The 17,522-nt window shown below is 35.1% G+C and overlaps 3 protein-coding genes and 1 pseudogene across 3 annotated transcripts in view; all 4 read right to left on the reverse strand.

Moving 5' to 3' along the window:
* The window catches only part of LOC132170067 (uncharacterized), a 9,612-nt gene extending 8,434 nt beyond the window's left edge, over nucleotides 1-1,178 (reverse strand). Inside the window, exon 1 of the mRNA XM_059580978.1 lies at nucleotides 209-1,178. Within this exon, the coding sequence (XP_059436961.1) occupies nucleotides 209-665 (457 nt within the window). The 5' untranslated portion in view covers nucleotides 666-1,178. The remainder of the gene's footprint in view (nucleotides 1-208) is intronic.
* Nucleotides 1,179-4,935: 3,757 nt separating this feature from the next.
* LOC132172012 (cysteine-rich receptor-like protein kinase 10) lies at nucleotides 4,936-9,746 on the reverse strand. Its single transcript, XM_059583434.1, has 7 exons — nucleotides 8,843-9,746; nucleotides 7,277-7,417; nucleotides 7,054-7,184; nucleotides 6,675-6,885; nucleotides 6,105-6,342; nucleotides 5,614-5,764; nucleotides 4,936-5,511 (listed from the first exon to the last, which is right to left on the reverse strand). Exons 1-7 carry the CDS (start codon nucleotides 9,696-9,698, stop codon nucleotides 5,176-5,178), a joined length of 2,064 nt encoding a protein of 687 aa, XP_059439417.1. The 5' UTR covers nucleotides 9,699-9,746; the 3' UTR covers nucleotides 4,936-5,175.
* A 2,266-nt stretch (nucleotides 9,747-12,012) lies between these two features.
* Nucleotides 12,013-12,537, reverse strand: LOC132170068 (cysteine-rich receptor-like protein kinase 25). The gene has a single exon (XM_059580979.1). It carries the CDS (start codon nucleotides 12,535-12,537, stop codon nucleotides 12,013-12,015), a length of 525 nt encoding a protein of 174 aa, XP_059436962.1.
* A 443-nt stretch (nucleotides 12,538-12,980) lies between these two features.
* On the reverse strand, nucleotides 12,981-15,360 carry LOC132170069 (uncharacterized; annotated as a pseudogene).
* Nucleotides 15,361-17,522: the final 2,162 nt, after the last annotated feature.

Here is a 17,522-nt window from a genome sequence, read left to right on the forward strand (position 1 = left end):
TTTTGAATAAAAAACCGGAAAAGTCACTAAATTTAAGAAAAAGAAAGGAGAGAAAGCATTAAAACACCAAGAAAAAAAAAAATACAGGAGAAAATGCTACTCATGCTCAAGGTCTCACTCCAGTCTCCCGCATTCATCTATGTCGATTTTTCAACGCCAAATATATATCCTAAAAAACAGAAAAGAAAAGAGAAGGAAAAAACTTTACCTTTGGGTGTTGATACTGATCCAGGAGGTGGAGGAACTGGTGCTGCTACTGATCCAGGAGGTGGAGGAACAGTTGCTACTGACTGGTAAAACTGGAGAGTTTCAAACCTAGCGTTACAGCTAGGAAACAGAGCTCTGGCCCCTAGCTTTCCCCCGCAACAATCCACCACATTCGATATCGCTATCTGGAGACACCTATTGCAATCGGAACCCGACAGGTCCGGCGTGCACTGGGCAAGGGTGTACAGCGTTTGCAACGCTGTGAAATTCGCTTCTTTTGTCCCAAACTTCTTGGCCCCAGACCCAACATTTGAAACCTCACTTGCCAAATCGTTCATCGTTGTCCTCACCAGCAGGGCAAACCGGTTTTGCTCCGATATTTTCTGTACGTTCGTCAGGAGAATTTTAGGGTCGGTGACCATGCGGGAGAAGATAGCCTGATTTGAGCACCGTAACATACACTCGTCGTACCCAGCCACGGCCACTTTCTCATTGGGGCAGCGATCCACCACGTCTTTGGTTGCATAGGCAGCGCAGTCTCGGCAGGCGTTGGCAGTGAGATCGCCCCGGCAGAGGAAGAGGCCGTAGACCGTGTCGACGGAGTTCCCGGACGACACTGTGGTGTTGTAGAACCCCGTGCTGCGGTTGGCGTTGGAGGTGAGGGAGGCGAGGAGGCGATTGAGGTTGGATTGGTAGGTGCGGTTGGCGGTGAAAGTGGTTGTGTTTGGGCAGACATGGTAGACGTAAATTGGAGCAGCTTCTGTTCCGGTTTGGCTAAGGAAGAAGCTAATCAGTATGGAGAGAACAAAAAGGGTCGTGGCGCAGAGATTGAAGCCAGGCGAGCCCAATGTTAGCAATTATCATCACCAACTTCTTGCCTCTGGCCTTTCAGCTAAGGATTTTAATGCCTTGTATTTTTGGAGTTGAGGAGCATTGAATAAGATGATTGCTCTAATAAATAACCCCTCTACTCTTTACGTCAAGGGATGATTCACATCTCACAAGCGCTACTCAATAAAGAAGGTCAGCATATTTTATCTTCGTCGTTAGGAAAACGTAATAATCAAGAACATTCAAATTGGTTAGTTCGGTCAACATCTGAGCAGATTTTTTAGTAAAAAATTTTGCTGTAGAGTACTAATTAAACTTTTAAAATAAATAATAATTTAACATGTTGGCATTAGAGGCCAAAGTCGTTGTGTTTGGGCAATCATGGTAGTGGTAATTAGTTGCAGCAATTTCAGTTCCGGTTTGGCTAAGAAAGGCGATTATAGCAAGGAGAGGAGCAACTACCAAGATCGATCTTTGCAGCTATGGGATTTGAGAAAGAGGATATTAATACATGCAGAAATTAACATTAATTAGGATCCATTAATTATTTTTGCTAGTGACTGGATGTTTATCCGAACCGGACAAGAGCCAGCTGGCGGGGACCAAACAAACTCTTTGATGTAGTCTGACGAAGACTGTCTATAACATTATCAGCGACCCTATCGAGCATATCACGCAGCATTCGTCAAGTCATGCATCTCACATAATCCCATTTTTAATAAATATAAATCGATTTTGTAAAAACCCTGTTTGTGGAAAATAAAAAATGTTAAATTTCTTCTAAAAATAAAAAATAAAAAATTTAGAATTTTATTTTACAAACTGGCATAATAGATTAGTAGTTTAGTACTTTACTCATACATCGCACTCTCCGCTACGAGTTAATTGCAACATGATCATCGCGATTATTTTATCACATCATTATAAATCACTTGGTATCCTATAAACCGTACGTAAGATATAATAAAATAATAACTAATAAATCCTTTCTCTCTATTTCCCCCATTCCAATCATCTATCACTTAATTTTTTATTTTTCTTTTTTCACTCTAGATCGAAATTAAAATAAAAAATAAAAAAATAAAAAAATAAAAATTAATTGAAAATACTTTCAAACACTAAGTTAAAGAGCGTCATCGAGCTAAACATGTGTACAATAATTTGCAATCCTATAAATTTTGTATGTCTTCAGATTATACAAAGAAAAAAGTTAACAATAATATCAAAAATAATAAAAGCAAAATTTCAGTTTTGAACAGATCCCGTTGGGTCGTCGTTTTAGCGTTTTGTGGGGTTTGAACTTCAAAATCTGCGTGTCTGTGTCTGTGTCTGTGTCTGTCACGCCATAAAAGCCTTTGTCGTACGGGGGACGACTGACAAAATTAAGTCTAGGGGCCATTACATTCAAAGATGGCTGCGCTGGGACCATTTTCACATTCAAATCAAGCCGTGGAGCATTGTTCCTTTGAAATTCACGTCACACTCTAAATTTAAGTAGGAAAAAAAAAACTTTTTTTTCTTTTTTCTTTTTTCAGTAAAATATATATATATATATATATATATATATATATATATATATATATATATTCAAATTTGAAGAGATATTTTTGTTTTATTAAGAAATATATAGGTGCATTTTTATCTAATCGGTACCTATTTTGCTTCTGTTACCATTATATGTGGCCCTATTGAGAGGATTATGACACTTGTTTGTCCTATTTTTTATTATTTGTTTGTAATTTTGTATTGTTCTTTCGTTTTGGGTTTATTGTTGAGGAGTTTACCCATTTTTTCAATTTTTTGTTATTTAAGATTTTCCACTCTCTTCCTTTCGGATCACAAGTGACGGAGAGGTAATTAAGAATCCTCCCTTATAAACATTTTCCAAATTCAATTAAAAAAAAAAAATGCGAATCACTATTTTTTATTTTTTTAGTGCGAATTTAGTGCCTTTTTCCGGGTTTTGAAGAATATATGGTAATTCTAGGAGAGAAAGCAGTAAAACACCGAAAAACAAAAGAGAAATGGCCCCCCAAGAAATGCTACTCATGCTCCAATGAGCTCATTCCAGTATCTATTTATGGTAATTTTCAAAGTCATTTCGATCCAAAATAAAAAATTAAAAGAAAAAAAATTAGGAAAAGGAAAAAGTTTACTGACCGGTAAAACGGGTAAACTTCAAACCTAACCTTACAACTAGCTACCAAAGAGAACTCTGCCCGCTTTCCCCCACACCAACCCGGCAAACTCGCTATCGCTCTCTAAAGATAGTTATTGCATATTAAATTACTATTTATTTCAAAAAATTAGGTTGATAGGTAGATGTAAATTTAATTATTTAATTAATACTTTAATACGTTCACTCAAGTATGAGCTCAAACTAAAAGGTCGGAGGGAAGATCTTCCCTCCTCCCTTTTCCCTGGTATTAGTGCTCAGTGTCTTCTTCGTGGTCTCTTCGGGTCACCGTTTCTAGTGAGTGTGTTTTAGATATAGTTTGTAGATCTAGATATAGTTCTTTCAAACTTAGATCTCTTCATCAGCCAAGGCGTATCTTCCTGAGAATGTCTACGATGTCGTGCTCCTTAACTGCTGCTTGTTGAGATTTTTTTTTTTTTTTTTTTAGTTTTTCTTTTGATTTTTTTTATTCTTTTTGTCTTGGCCTTTTGGGTCGACGATGTGAATTGTCTCTTGACCTTAGGGTAGAGGAGGAGTAGATCGGTGTGTGGATTTATCTCTTATGGCTGAATTTTTAGTTTTTTGTTGGTTTGGGTTTTTTGTTTTTTGTTTTTGTTTTTTTTTTTTTGTATTTGGGCAACTCATGTCCTCGATCTAGTCTTCTCGGAACAGATCTATTCCTTAATTGTAGTTGTACATGGGGCAACGGAAGCTTGAAGTCATAGATATGTACTTGATTGTAAGAATTTATGGTTGTATTTGTGACTTTGTAACCTCGTAACATTTTGCTATAATTTTTCAGAGCTGGATGCTCTGTGTTATAAGAGTTTTATACTCTTGATCTTTTATCAATGAAATCTATAGATTTCTGTTCAAAAAAAAAAAGTATGAGCTCAAACTCTCTTTCAATAGTTTATGCATGTATATAAAACTATATATGTCAACCATAATCTTCTCAATTTAATAGTTTATGCATGTATATAAAACTATATAGGTCAACTATAATTTTCTCAATTTAATTAAATGAGTTAAGCCTTTCGATCATAATTCACTAATTTTATATTAAATTTATGTTAAAGTTGCATTTGGTTTTAAAAATTGTCCACCCTAATTTAAGGACCTTATTTGCTGTAAATTCGATCAGTCTGGACTCTAGAAGAGGACCTGAAGTATTTTGTCCGTTTCAAATTCATAGAGCTTTTTTCCATGGTGTTTTTGCTCCCAAGTCCCAACCCCAACTCAAATCAGAACATAGAGAGCCGCGCCGTCCTAAATCGCCAAGGTCTTATGATCACGGTAATGCAAATAGGCTTTCTTTTTCTAGCGACTACAAATTCCGGTGAATTATACATATTGGATTGCAAGCTTATTACTCCGTTCAATGGTGGATCAGACCGTTGACAATTTTATCTGAAAATTAATTGACATCAATTGAAAAAAGTTAAAGCTTTTTCTAGCATTCAAAATCGCACCCTGCAAGGCATAAGAGCCGTTCGCATGAGCATAGTGCTACTATTACACCTCAACAATAATTCCATCAACGTGACGTTCCGTAACTCAAACCCACAACCTTGACTTTGATACCATTTGATGGAGTGGACCTTTGACCATTTCATATGAAAATTAATTGACGTCCTGTGAAAAAAGCCAAAGCCTTTGATTGGCATTCACCCCTATCATTCATGAAGTTCAAATTTTTTATTAATACTCACAATATCCAACTCACAGTTCAAGTACAATGACTTAATAAACATTTATTAATTCTTGTAATGTCCTTACTACTCGAACCTAGATGATCTCTAGCTAGTTCAAACGAATTGGAGAGGAACCGATTACTTCTATTATGAGGGCAAAATGCTAATTTTAGTTTTTGTTTGGATCATTTTACCCTCATGTTTTAAGTAACCGGCTCTTCTTCTGTTCTTTTGAACTGGAAAGGATCCTAGTTCTTACTATCAACACTATCGAGGGTATAATTCAGTAATAGATACTTCATTTACAGACATTGGTATTGATTTGCTTGTAGATTGATCTGACTCTTGCTCCATTAAAGGCTTTTGTCCCGTTCGACTATGAAGGAAATATACTGGTTGTCGAGGAAGTGATGATGGCAAAGAAACAGATTGACTGTTCAGCATGAGAACTATGGATGCCATTGTGGGTCTTTCAGTTGGATCATCCTGTACAGAGAGTACACCAATATGGAGACATCTGATGACTTGATCTCTTGAGTAAGAATTTCCCATATTTGGATCCAACACTTGCAAGGGCGTTCCATCCGTCCAGTGTTTCCAAGCCTGCACCAATTAGATAAGTAATGGTACAATATTACATGGATGTGATGATGTTTGCATTAACATAGGAAAACAACATCAGAATATTTGGTTCATACTACTTACAAAGCTCAAAAGGTCTTCGTCACTATCTGATTGATAGAAAGAACTGACTTTCTTGCCACTTACGATTTCAAGAATTAGGACACCAAAACTATAAACGTCGGACTTTACAGAGAACTGTCCATGCATAGCATATTCTGGAGCCATATAACCACTACAAACCAGCATCATGGATACAACAATATTATTTGTAAGAAAGTCGTCCTCACTTGCTTATGTAAACAATGCAATGCACATAACATATTTAATTAACAACATGAATCCACAGATGCATTCATGCTGCCATGAAGGTTAGAGCGAAAAGCATGCATCTCTAAAGCAAATTTCTAGTATATTAGATTGGCCTTTTAAAAAAAACCTTTTCCCATTAACTATAGTTAATTTGTTAGTACAGTAAAAAAATCAATTAACCTATATTGATTCTAAAACCATGTCTTTAATTCTCTTACAAAAATCATTTTAGTTGCAGAAATGGGCAAACATTAAAAACTTACTATGTGCCAACAACTCTACTGGTGTTTCCTTGAGTTTGATCAACTCCAAAAATCTTTGCCATACCAAAATCTGAAATTTTTGCATTCATAACTCCATCTAACAAAATGTTACTGGCTTTAAGATCACGATGTATAATTCTAAGTCGAGAATCTTCGTGAAGATAAAGAAGCCCTCGAGCGATCCCTCCAATAATATTATAACGACTCGACCAATCTAGTTGTCCTTGACTTGCAGGTTCTGTACATTCATCAAAACTCAATATTCAGGTTAGAATATATAATCAACTCAAGTAAGATAAATATTTAACTTATCCATCTAATTGAAAAGTAAAACTCAAATGAACTAAATACTAATATAGAAAAACAATTTAATCTATTTATCTCTTGTTAGTTCAACTACACTCAATAAATTTGTTAATAGTTAATTAAGAAAATGACATCCTATTTGCCAAGGGGAAAAAAAAAAAAAAAAACACTAATTGTAAGTTGAGCCTTTCTTAAATGGATTGTAAAGCCTTGCATTTCATATGACATACAAGAAAATTAGACATATGTTCATAAGGGACAAACCATATAAAAAGTAGTCAAGGCTTTTGTTGAGCACAAATTCATAGATAAGTATCTTTTCCTCTCCATGCAAGCAAAATCCCAATAGCCTTACGAGATTTCTGTGTTGAAGCTTGGCTACTAATATCATCTCAGTTTTAAATTCTTCTTTTCCTTGCCCAGAGGTTCTCGACAGCCTCTTCACAGCTATTTCTTGTCCATTAGGCAGTACACCCTGAATATGTACTTTAACTAGTCATTAGAACAATTTGCCATTTACGGTTCATATAATCCAAACATCAAATGCTTCAGAAATGTCAGATTTTGATGCACTAAATTTTTGTGAACTTAAATTATTAGAAACTTTACAAAAGTAAACAAACAAGGAAAAGGAATCTTGTACCTTGTAAACGACGCCGAATCCGCCTTCACCAAGCTTATTATCATCTGAAAACTTGTTGGTGGAAATTTCAATTGTAGCAAGATCAAATTGCAAGGACTCTACAGTTGAAATATCATCATTTGCATGCGCAGCTACACCACAAAACGGTAAATGTAAGTAATAACAAGTTAAACATCAGGAAATATGAGATTAATGCACAAAATCAAAATTATGTATTGTTTACCATTCTCTTGCTGTATAGCATTGTACTTTTTTCTTGCTCTCCTATTAATTACAAAGCAGTAGCCGATAACAAACAGCACAATCGAGACAGAAATCGGACCGACAATGGCAACAATTGTCAACACTGAGATTGTATCTTTTCCTGCATCAACAATTTTTACTTGCGTTGATAAGCTAGAATGCAAGATGATTTATAAGTAGAAGTGCTTCTAATTAAATATGACATGCAGTAGATTATCTTAATTAAGAGCATGTTTAGGATTGTGTTGAAAAGTAAAGCATTTAAAGTAAAAAAGAATTTTTTAGAAAAAATCTTCAATTTTAAACTTTTTTTGAAAGTGCGTTTTGAATATTTTTTTATCAAACATACGAACTTTTTGTTTAACACAACTTTTAAAGTATTAAAAGTACTTTTTATACTTCTTAATCCAATCCAAAGAAACTTTAAAATCACCACTAAATTTTAGATGAATCATACTTGAATTTTGATTCAATAGTAATTTTGAAAGCCACATCAGCTTTAAGAGAATTTTAGAAGGATAAAAAGATGGTACTTAACATTACTTGCTTAAATTAACTATCAAGGGTGGCAAAACAATAACTAATATTCTAAAGTAGAAACTAAAAGTAAGCAACATATATATATATATATATATATATATATAAATTGGTAGCATCACATACTATCTTAGAAGTTTGGCTTGATACAAAGAACTTCATTAAATTTAAATGGCTGAAATCATGAAATCAAGCTAATGATCACCTCATCTTTTTTCCCGTTTTCGTAGGTAACTTCTTCGATGCAGACAAGAAAATAATTGATCTGGTGCTTGTGATGGCTAATTAGTGGATTGATGTTCTGTTTATATTTGACTCATAAGCTGACCCACTTTCAATAATTAACTTACTTAATTTGTCGTGACTTTCACATCCTGCATGAGTGAGTGTTACCTAATTTTTCCAATCTTCTGAAATGCGAATGGCTCGTACAAAGTGATATATAATTCCCCCGGCCCCAATTCCTCCTTTTCACCCTTATCCGAAAACACAGACAAACACATAATGCACAGTTTCTGAAACCGCGTTTTTTTTTTTCCCCTTAATACTATTAATTTCATTTTTTTTTTTTTGAATAAAAAGTCAACATTAAAATATTCTCACTTTTTTTATTTTTTATATTATATTTTTTATTATTATTTAAATAAAAAATTTCAGGTCACCTTTTTATACTAAATATATATTTTTTTCCACACATACCGCTACAATATCTCAGAGAAAAGGGTTTAACAGTATCAATAATTAAGATCAATTAAAGAGCAGTCATACTTTCAGCAGCAAAAATCTTTTGAATACAAAACCGGAAAAAAGGCACTAAACTTAAGAAAAATAAGGAGAGAAAACAGTAAAACACCAAAAAAAACAAGAGATCGAAAATATATGCTACTCAATACTCATGTATGCTCCTAAGAGCTCAGACCAGTATTCGATCGTCTATGTTGATTTTCAACTCCAAATATATCCTTTAAAAAAAAAAAAGAGAAAAGAAAAGAGAAGGAAAAAACTTTACCTTTGGGTGCTGTTACCGATCCCGGGGGTGGAGGAACAAGTGCCGGAGTAGAAGGCGTTGGCGCCGATGTGTTTAGTGACTGGTAAAACGGGTAAACTTCAAACCTAACGTTACAACTAGGAAACAGAACTCTGCCCCCTTGCTTTCCCCCACAACAACCCGGCAGAAGCGCTCTCGCTCTCTGGAGACAGCTATTGCAATCGGAGCGCGAGATGTCCGGCGTGCACTGGGCAAGGGTGTACAGCGATTGCAACGCTGTGAAGTTGGCTTCTTTCGTGCCAAACTTCTTGGCTCCGGCCCCAACGTTGGAAATCCCGCTTGCCATGTCGTTCATCGTTGTCATCACCAGCTGGTCAAACCGGCTCGGCTCCGACACATTAATCGTGTTCCACATGTAAATGCCCGGGTCGGTGACCATGCTGGAGAAGAAATACTGCTTTGCGTAGCGTAACATGCAGTATTCGTACCAAGCCACGGCGTCTTTTGCCTTGGGGCAGCGTTCGACCACGTCTTCAGTTGCGCTGGAAACGCAGTCTCGGCAGGCGGCAGCGGAGATGTCGCCGCGGCAGAGGAAGAGGCCGTAGACCGTGTCGACGGAGTTGGGCGTTGAGGCGGTGGTGTTGTAGAATCCCGTGGCTCGGGTGGCGTTGGAGGAGAGGGAAGCGAGGAGGTGGTTGCGGTTGTTTTCATAAGTGCTGTTGGCGGTGAAATTGGTTGCGTTTGGGCAATCGTGGTAGAGGTAAGTTGCAGCAGCCTCAGTTCTGGTCTGGCTAAGGAAGGCGATCAGTAAGGGGAGAACAAAAAGGGTCGTCAAGCAGAGGTTGAAGCCAGGCGAGCCCATTGTTATCATCACCATTAACCTCTTGCTTCTGGCCTTTCAGCTATGGCTTTTAATGCCGTCTATTTTTGGGGTTGAGGGGCATTGAAATAAGAAGATTGCTCGATCTCATAAATAATACCTCTACTGTTTACGTCAAGGGACGATTCACAGGAAGGTCAGCATATTTTGTCTTCGTCGTAAGGAAAACGCAATATGTAAGAACGTTCAAATTGGTTAGTTCGGTCAACATCTGAGCAGATTTTTCCGAAAATATTTTTGCTGTAGAGTACTAATTAACTAACCAAATTTGATGGGCATTCTACACAGCTAACCAAACATTTAAAAAAATAAAAAATAAAATAAATTATTTCTTTCTAAAAAATCAAAACATTAACAAATAAATTTTTTCATTTACAAAAAATTCAAAACTTATTCCACTTTTATGTCACGCTATCACACTTTTTCCAAAATGCAAAAAAAATCCTCTTAAAAATTTTTAATAAATATAAATCGATTTTGTAAAAAACCCTGTGCGTGGAAAATAAAAATGTTGAATTTCTAAATTTTTTTAAAAAAAAAAAAAAAAAAAAAAAAGTTTTAAAATTTTATTTTACAAACTGGTATAATAGATTAGTAGTTTACTCATATATCGCACTCTCCACTACTAGTTAATTGCAACATCATCGCGATTATTAATTTATCACATCATTAGAAATCATTTGGTATCCTATAAACCATACGTAAGATATAATAAAATAATAACTAATAAATCATTCCTCTCTATTCGCCCATTCCAATCATCTATTGCTTAAATTTTTTTTTTTTTAATCCAATAGGACAAAAGAAAAAAAGTTATAAACAACGGTTTTTTTCACTCTCGATCAAAATAGAAGAAAAAATGAAAAATCAATGAAAAATACTTTCAAACACTAAGTTAAAAACCAATCATTAAGCTAAGGAGTGTGCATAATATATAATTTATACTCCTTGCACTACAAAAAAAAACAATTTTTTTTGACTGGAGATTTTTGACGTTTTCTAATGTCTGACTCGTCAGAAAATTTTTCTGACGGGTCGTTTCTAACGTGTGTTGATTGTCAGAAGTGTAGGTGTCAGGAAAAGAATTTTCCTGACGCATCGGTGGGTAAAACGTCAGAAAATTCTGACGTTTTACTTTGTCGCACGTCAGAATAAATTTTCTGACGTGGCAGAAATGCCACGTCAGAAAATTCTGACGTGTGAAGTTCTGCAACGTCAAAAAATTTCCTGACGTTGCAGTTCTCCCACGTCAGAAAATTTTCTGATGTGGGAGAACTACCACGTCAGAAATTTCTGATGTGGTAGTTCTGACCCACGTCAAAAAATTGAAAAATTAAATAAAAAATTAATTAATTTTTTTTAAAAAAAATTTCTGGAATTTTTAATTATTAATTAAATTAAATTATTAATTTTTTTTTTGAATTCCTCTGCACGCACGGCCGTACGTGCAGATCTGTGTTTCTGCGAGAAACACAGATCGATCTGCACGATCTGCACCACACCATGGTGTAGATTGATCTGCACCATGGTGAGAGCTGGAGAAAATTTTCTCCAGCTCTCACTTTTCTCTCTCTCTCTCTCTTCTAATCTTCTCTTCTTCTGATCTTCAATCTCCTTTTTATTTTCTTTTTTTCTTCTGCTTCTCTTCTTCTTCTCTTCTCCCTTTCTTTTTCTTTTTCTTCTTCTCTTCTCCGGCCTTTTCTTTCTCTTCTCCTTCTTCTGCTTTCTTCAATCTGCCGTGGAGAGAAGGGAGATATATTGAGAGAGTGGGAAAAACAAATGAGGAGGCATGGCGGCGTCGTTGTATCACATACACGTGGGTTTCCATTTGTGTTTTACCGTATCTAAATCATGACCTTGTAAACTACTCTCTGGTTCTCCGGTTATATATAAGAACGTCACCTCTATTTTGGTTGCATAATAAGAAACATCACCTCTGTTTTGGTTATGCAACCAAAAGCTTCTCCTCAAACTCTTTCACGAATTGGTTCAAGACTCCAAGTCCTGTTACCGTGCTACTTAGAATCTAAGACTTGACAATCAATTATGGAACAATAATTTGTTTTGTTGCTTGTGTGATCGTGTTCCTTTGATGCCTGCGCTTGTAAATCGGTTTTGATGTTAAAAACAAAAACAAAACATGCACAGGTTCAGATCAGATAACATCAATTAGAGAAGGATTTTTCCCCGACAAACTCTTGAGAGATTCATGGTTCCTCCCTCATAAAACATTAATATTAAACGAGGTCACCGCACATGCATTAGATATTATTCATGAGTAAATATGATTAACAGAGTCATTGATATATTCTCAGAAGACTGAAGCCATGAGCTTACCTCTGTTTTTGGTCAATGAAGCTGAGGAAGTAGCTGGTACTGTAGCAGCCCTGGACTGGTAGAAAGGGTATATTTCGTACCTAACATTGCAGCTTGGCCTGAGAACTCTTCCTCCTTGCTTTCCATCAAAGAGAGAAAGTATATCAACAACAGACACATGTAAGCAAGTGTTGCAATCAACTGGAGAAATGTCCGGGGTGCACTGCACCAGACCATATATCCTACTCAAGGATGTATAATTCACATCTCCATCAGCAAACAAATCACTAGAAGAAGTAGCTTTCATAACAAGGCCATCCATCAAACCCGCCAAAGTTGCATTAAATTGGTCTGAGACGTCTGTGCTAAGATTGTAGAAGCCAAAGTACATGATTTTTGGAGATATCTCCATAACAGAGAATATAGATCGATTCGAGTACCGTAACATACACTCATCGTACATTATATAAGCTTCTTCCTGATTTGTACAAATCTTCTTTATGACTTCGCTGGCGTTCATAATGCAATTCTGGCATAACTCGGGGAAGATATCTGCTCTGCATAGAAAGAGACTGTACACCTTCGCCGGAATCTGGCCAGTGCTGGTATTGTAAAACCCGTTGCTTTGCGCTTTAGCTTTTAAGTAAGCAAAGGAAATGTTGAGATTTACTGGGAATGCGCTATTGGAAGTGTAATTTGCTTTGTAGTTACAATCAGTGGCGGAGCCAGGAATTTAGTATACCAGGGGCGTCAATAAAATAATAAAATAATTTTTTTTTTTGTTCTCTTTTTATATTATATTTTTATTATAATATGGTAAATTCAATCAAAAGAAATTATACCACAATATATGTATCACAAAAAGCATATTTATGTGACTTCATAAATATATGCTAAATTCATATATCAGTTACCATATAGGCACTAGTACAAAAGTAAAGCAAAATACAAAATACAAAGTGCCTAAAATTGCATTCTACGAGGTCTTAGAGAAACAAAATCTTCAAGTATCAAATCTGAATCGAAGCTTTTAACAATTTCTCTTTCAATGTAGATAAGTAAACTATCTCCAAGAAACTCATCTTCCATTTTGATACGAAGTCTTGTTTTAACAATTTTCATTGCTGAAAATGCTCGTTTGGTAGTTGCTGTAGACACTGGAAGAGTTAAAACAAGACGAATCAATGTATCAATAAGATAATATGTATCTGATTTTCCTGCCTCTATCAATCCTCAACATAATTCCGCAATGGAAGACAATTTTTGTAGTTTCGGATGATTAAGCATATCAACTTCAAAATGCTTCAACTGAAATCTCAAAATAATTTTTTCCTGCTCAGAAAAATCAAGAGAATAGTACTTCTCTGCAAGACTACATATATCATCAATATTAAATGATTTATAAGCATCATTGGATCCAAAGCTGAACTAAGTGTCAAGAGTTCCATTGCCCTTTCGCCAAATCTACAATCAAGCTCTTGCAATTGATAGTCTATAGCAGCATTGAATACATCAAAATGATAATAATGTTCCACCGTAATGTGATCCCGTGGAAGAAACCTCGGCCTTTAACATAACGAGCACCCAAATCTGGAATGTCTATTTCAAATTTCTTAGAGAAAGAGACTACTTTCTCAAGAAAATTATCCCAATCTTCATTTCTCAATTTTTGGATGAGTACTTTTGTATTAGAAACTAATTGCATAGCATTCAAGATGTCTTGAGATTTTTGTTGCAAATGTTGACAAAGACAATCAGTGGTACCCATGATTTCCCTCATCAAATGTAAAATGAATATAAATCTGAATGATGTAATCATTTCATAAGCAACTTCAGCATCCCCACGTTGAGAGTAAGTGGATCCTTCTTTTATAATCTTCTCAAGCACTGAACAAGCAGGATTAAACAGCCTTAGTAGGCTACAAATAGAATAAAAATGAGAACCCCAACGAGAATCACCAGCTCGTTTCAAAGTGCCAATTTGGTTAGCTCCTTTTCCAGTTTCAAGTTCCTCAATAGCTATCAAATATGCAATATCTGCTTCTTGAGCATCTTGCAAATCACGATGACGTTTACATGAAGAACTAACCACATTAATAATGAAATTCAAATTTGAGAAGAAATCATGAACAACCGTTACCTCTCGAGATGCAGCAACTAATGCTAATTGTAATCGATGTGCAAAACAATGAACATAGTATGCACAAGAACATTCATTAAGAAATAATGCTTGCAATCCTTTCCATTCACCACGCATATTGCTAGCACCATCATACCCTTGTCCACGAATACTTTGAATATCAAGACAATTTTGAGAAAGAACATCAGATATTTTATCCTTTAAAGTCAATGCCGATGTATCTTTAACTTGGACAATATCAAAGAAGCGTTCTTGTATAAAACCACATTTGTTAACAAATCTCAAAACAATAGCCATTTGTTCTCTCTTAGACTCATCTCGTGCCTCATCAACAATAATGCAAAATTTTGAATCACCAATTTCTTCACGAATTGCATCTCGCACTCTTTTTGCCAAGACATGTAAAATATCTTTTTGGACTTGAGGTGAAGTATATTTTGCATTTTGTGGAGCATTTTCTAAAACAACCTTAGCAACATCGTCGTTGAAATTGGACACAAGTTTTATCAACTCAAGAAAATTGCCACGATTTTTAGAATCGGGACCTTCATCGTGACCTTTATAAGGACATCCTTGATATGCTAAATACCGAATAGATTCGATTGAAGTCTTCAATCGCAATCGATTGTTCAATTTTTCTTCCGAAGTTTGCTTATCTATCACCTTATCAATATGTTGAGATTGATTCTTCAAATTGTCACAACACTTAACAGCATTATTATGAGGTGAACATGGCCCATTTCCCATGTGGACCAAAAAAGAACAATGTGTGCCATCATTAACTTTCTTCCAATTGCGAAATCCTTCAATAGTAAATGCACTACCTCCAAACCGTCCCGTTGGCTTTTTAGCAAAAAGAAAGCAGGGTAAACAATAAGCAGCATCTTTGTTCTCAGAATATTCTAACCAATCAAACATCTTAAACCAAGATGATTGAAATCTTCGGCGGTTTTTTTCAGTTCCCGAAAACGGATATCCAGAACTACTAGAAGGAATGAACCTATTCGGACCGACTTTAAGATAAGCACATCTAATTTCATCATGTTGATTAACAGGATATTCCCATATTTGAGGACGTAACCCGGGATCATGTTGTAGAGTAGAAATGTCAAATGACTCAACTATTTGAGATTCAATTCTTGGCATCTTAGAAGGGCGTTGCTCAGGAGCTAAAGTTTGAGGATTTGATGTCGATGAAGACATTCTAGTATTTGAATCAGCATCTTTTTTCTTAAAAAATGCATCAATTGTTTTTGGCTTGCTCATAATGTAATCTAAGAATTTTCAGAAACCTGGAAAATTATTTATCTATTAGTTTTAATTCTCATACTAAACAATTCATGTCTAATGAAACATACTCTAAGTCTCTAATGATATTATAATAAAATTATTAGCATATTCCGATAGCTATTAGCCTAAAATGAATTTATAAAAAGAACAAACTTGAGATTGGCAATAATCTTCTGAAACTCGTTGATGCTTGACAAAATCCCAAAATATATAAAACACACCTAACAAAAAAAATAACAATATTGTTTTTATTAGAATAAGATAAACAAAATGATGAAAATAAGAGATATATCACAATTAAAAAACTCCATAAATTTCAGTCAATCATATTAGAGTTTGCAAATTGCCCAATTAAAGATACCTAAAAATCTTTATACATTTATCTCACAATGTAATTTAGCAATTTTAAGTTCAATATTGTTCTAGTGGGGAAGGTTTCAAAGGTAGGCGATACTTTTAAAGGATAGAGGTTTTTATCTGCACAAGTATTGTAATGATTATTCTGCCAATAGAGTTGAGGATACATGGGTTGGATTAAAGAATGGTTATGCATACTTTTGATCGCACGTAGAATGGTATGCTTGAAGCCACAAAAAGAGAGTGGAAAAAGAATAAAAGATAGAAAAAAAACAACAATTATTCTGTCATCCTCCATTTTTTTCCTAATAGGACAAAAAACAGACTTGAGACTTATACTAATGTTCTGGGTGTTTTTGTGGGCTCTGCTTGTTCTTTGTTGCCTAAATCGTTTTGGGTGATATCATTTGAGGCTATGGATTATTGGTCTTGTTATATGCAGGTCATGACAACATATCCCTGAATTTATATACTAAAAACAAATTAACTACTGTGAATAATATACAAAGTATCTCTTGAGTTTTATCGTTTTTATGGGTCAAATGTAAATTAATAAAAGTAAGCAAAGCTATCATGTGGTCAGAACTCAGGAGAGTAGCAAAAAAAAAACAAATAAACAAATAAACAAACAAATTTGATGCCTTAATTATTCAAGTATCTCATGTCTCTAAGAACCAAATATATTTATAAACATAAAGCAAGTTAACTAATACTCATTACTCACAGTCGTCACAGAGTCAGTCAAAAGTGGAGTGTGGAGCCCAATTCAAGTATTGTCTAAAGAGTGTGGTCCAAACATGAAACAGCCTTCTGCCTTCCCAAGTGGCAAATTCTGAAGCTCAAGTTCCCATCTTTCCCAACTCCCAAGTCCCCACTAGGGCCACTACGGCACTACCAATGAGGCAATGACCAAGCCTTTATCCTTATCCCTTTGCTTCTCACCAGTGGCGGAGCCAGGAATTTAGTATACCAGGGGCGTCAATAAAATAATAAAATAATTTTTTTTTTTGTTCTCTTTTTATATTATATTTTTATTATAATATGGTAAATTCAATCAAAAGAAATTATACCACAATATATGTATCACAAAAAGCATATTTATGTGACTTCATAAATATATGCTAAATTCATATATCAGTTACCATATAGGCACTAGTACAAAAGTAAAGCAAAATACAAAATACAAAGTGCCTAAAATTGCATTCTACGAGGTCTTAGAGAAACAAAATCTTCAAGTATCAAATCTGAATCGAAACTTTTAGCAATTTCTCTTTCAATGTAGATAAGTAAACTATCTCCAAGAAACTCATCTTCCATTTTGTTACGAAGTCTTGTTTTAACAATTTTCATTGCTGAAAATGCTCGTTCGGTAGTTGCTGTAGACACTGGAAGAGTTAAAACAAGACGAACCAATCTATCAATAAGATAATATGTATCTGATTTTCCTGCCTCTATCAATCCTCGACATAATTCCGCAATGGAAGACAATTTTTGTAGTTTCGGATGATTAAGCATATCAACTTCAAAATGCTTCAACTGAAATCTCAAAATAATTTTTTCCTGCTCAGAAAAATCAAGAGAATAGTACTTTTCTGCAAGACTACATATATCATCAATATTAAATGATTTATAAGCATCATTTGGATCCAAAGCTGAACTAAGTGTCAAGAGTTCCATTGCCCTTTCACCAAATCTACAATCAAGCTCTTGCAATTGAT

The sequence above is a fragment of the Corylus avellana genome, chromosome ca2 (genome assembly GCF_901000735.1).
Source record: "Corylus avellana chromosome ca2, CavTom2PMs-1.0".
Taxonomy (NCBI): domain Eukaryota; kingdom Viridiplantae; phylum Streptophyta; class Magnoliopsida; order Fagales; family Betulaceae; genus Corylus; species Corylus avellana.